The sequence below is a fragment of the Polistes canadensis genome, unplaced genomic scaffold (genome assembly GCF_001313835.1).
Source record: "Polistes canadensis isolate GaletaPanama2010 unplaced genomic scaffold, ASM131383v1 scaffold_426, whole genome shotgun sequence".
Taxonomy (NCBI): Eukaryota; Metazoa; Arthropoda; class Insecta; order Hymenoptera; family Vespidae; genus Polistes; species Polistes canadensis.
Window position 1 is genome coordinate 41,116 of NW_014569973.1, and position 2,797 is coordinate 43,912.

Consider the following 2,797-nt stretch of genomic DNA (forward strand, 5'->3'; position numbering starts at 1 on the left):
TGTTTTATGTGTGTGTGTGTGTGTGTAAGAAAATATAGTTGCTCGATCAAACAAAACAATATCAGCAAAACTAAATAAACAAAAAATAAAAAGCATTATTATGAAACACATAAAAATGTATAATAATATGCGTGTGTGTGTAGGAAAAAGAAAAAAAGGTTGCTCGATCAAACGGAAAAGAAACAGAGAATTAAAAAAAAGAAAAACCAATAACAGGAAATAATGAAAATGAAAATTGTTAATAGTTTACACATGGGATTGGAAATGTTCGTAAAAGTCAGGGAAAATAATAAATGTTTGTTATGGTTTGTCGTAGTTGTTATGGTGGTAGTAGTAGTAGTAACGGGAATTGTTTCATCAGCGTTATATGGGGATTAATTTTTCAAAAGATTTTCATCCAGCCACGCTTCGATTACCGGAAAATTGTCTTTCCGCCAATTAATTTCCAATTTGATATTTTCCAATGCTTCTTGTACGATGCTATTGGCCGATTCAAATTGACCGTTACGATTTTGATACAATTCCGAGACCATGTCGTATCCCTGTTGTGTTTTAAACGAGGACGTTGCCGATTTAATAATACCATCCCACAAATGATTTTTATTTTCGAATCTTTGTTTAACCGTATCCCAATGTTCAGTTAAGAATTCGAATAACGTTGTGTATCCAGCTACACCACTGGTTAACATGTTGAATATCAAGTGAATATCGGAATCGGTGAAATTATCATTTTGATCGAGTATCGTTACGTTTAAAAGCCTATACAATCGAAACAATCATTATTATTTAATTATTTATAACAATTGGTATAATATGTGTTTCATTGTATTTAGGTGAATCAAATGTTCGTGAGTTTATTGTTATTTTTATCGACAAAATGTTTTTTTTGTTTTCTTTTGTTTTTTTATTATTTGTTTGATAAGTCAGTAAAATTACTTTTGTCATACGAGTGAAAATATTAATTAAAGAAACAAATATAGCGTAATTTTGTTTATTTGTTTGTTTGATAAGTCAATAAAATTACTTTTGTCATACAAGTGAAAATATTAATTATTGAACAAAATTATTGTTGCTTTGAATAATGCAATTTTCTTTTTGAAATGTCAATAAAATTACTTTTATCATGTACGTGAAAATATTAATTAATAAACAAAATTATTGTTGCTTTGGATAATGCAATTTTCTTTTTGAAAAGTCAATAAAATTACTTTTGTCATACGAGTGAAAATATTAATTAATAAACAAAATTATTGTTGCTTTGGATAATGCAATTTTTTTTTGTTGAAATGACAATAAAATTACTTTTGTTATGCGAATGAAAATTGTAATGAAAGTAAAATAAACAAAATAATGCACAAACTGTTTTGGATTCACCATAACACATCATATAAATAAATAATATTTGATTTACCTTTGAATTTTGTATGTATCTTGAGGACAGCCAGCTAAAGTTTTCAAAAGATAGGTACGTTCGTTTTGTTTTCTTTCAGGACTGTTTAATGGGAAATTAATAACCCTTTGTAAACCAAATTCCCATTCCTCGTTGGTACCCCATTTGAATACGGGACAAATGTATTCGTTGGCTACCCTAGAAAATTATTTGGATTATTAAAAAAATAGTTGATTTTTGTAGATATTGTTATTTATATATTTATAATAGAAAGAATCAGTTTTTTTTAATTACGGATTTCCTTTATCAGGTTCTGGTTCCATCAACCATTTGTTAAATTGTTCTTTTGCTTCTATGATGCATGGTCCGTAACCAGCACGGTATAAAAAGTTTTTAGCTAAACCACGTATGTGAACCTTCCATGATGGTTCGTTTGGTTCTGGTTTGTCACCCAATTCGTCGTAAAGTGGTTTTATTAGGCTACGAATGTAAACCTAAAAAAAATCATAAATTAAATAAATAAATAAATAAATATATTAATTATGTGATAAATTATTTAGATGTGTTTTGTTCAAAATGAAATATTATTAATTATTATATATATATATACTAATTAGATTATTTTATAACTGTTTTTTTAATTTTTATAAAATTATATATAATAATGATAGAAAAGTATGAATTTTGTTTGTAGGTTGACAAGTTCAGTGTTACGAATATTATTAAGATTATTATAGTTTTCTTTTTTTTTTTAAAAATATTGTATAATGTATACCTCAAATTTGTCATATACGTCAGATCCTTCGATACGTTTACCAATATGATCGATCATAGTAAATACAGGTTCCCAAACAACGTGACTCCTTTCTTCTTTTAAGAACAGTGTCATGTTCAATGCTATTCCAAAACATAGTTCACCAGCGTATGCCAAATTCCAGGAATCGTGGAGTAACTTTGCCCTAGTCAATACTGGAATATTTGTACGTTGTGGTCCTTGCAAAAATTGTGATAACATTTTCCAATTGCAGTGATCGTAATTAACCGGGAACATTCCTACAATCAAAATGGTGTATTCATTTTTATTTTGTTTCATTTTATTTTTTTTATAATTAAATATCAAGGATTCTAGGATTAAATTATATGCAATCTTATGCAATTATATTCGTAAGTTAGATTTTTTTCGATTAATTCAAGAGATTAAATAATTTAATATGCGATTAAAATTCATTAAAAGAGATTGGCCATAAAAATTCACAAAATTGTAATAATTTAATTGAAATTCGAATGCTAGATATAATAAAATATTGTTAAACGAATGATAAATTAATTTATAAGATAAACAAATTGAAAAATCTCTATACACTCATGTGTACTTCAATATAATAATAATTTTAAAAATATAATTAA

The 2,797-nt window shown here is 26.6% G+C and overlaps 1 protein-coding gene across 1 annotated transcript in view; it reads right to left on the minus strand.

Annotated features, from left to right (window-relative positions):
• Window positions 1-220: 220 nt before the first annotated feature.
• Window positions 221-2,797, minus strand: part of LOC106792418 (aminopeptidase N) — a 14,213-nt gene continuing 11,636 nt past the window's right edge. Inside the window, exons 10-13 of the mRNA XM_014758834.1 lie at window positions 2,166-2,443; window positions 1,685-1,884; window positions 1,412-1,588; window positions 221-759 (exon numbers count right to left, since the gene is read on the minus strand). Coding sequence (XP_014614320.1) covers window positions 375-759; window positions 1,412-1,588; window positions 1,685-1,884; window positions 2,166-2,443 — 1,040 coding nt within the window. The 3' untranslated portion in view covers window positions 221-374. The remainder of the gene's footprint in view (window positions 760-1,411; window positions 1,589-1,684; window positions 1,885-2,165; window positions 2,444-2,797) is intronic.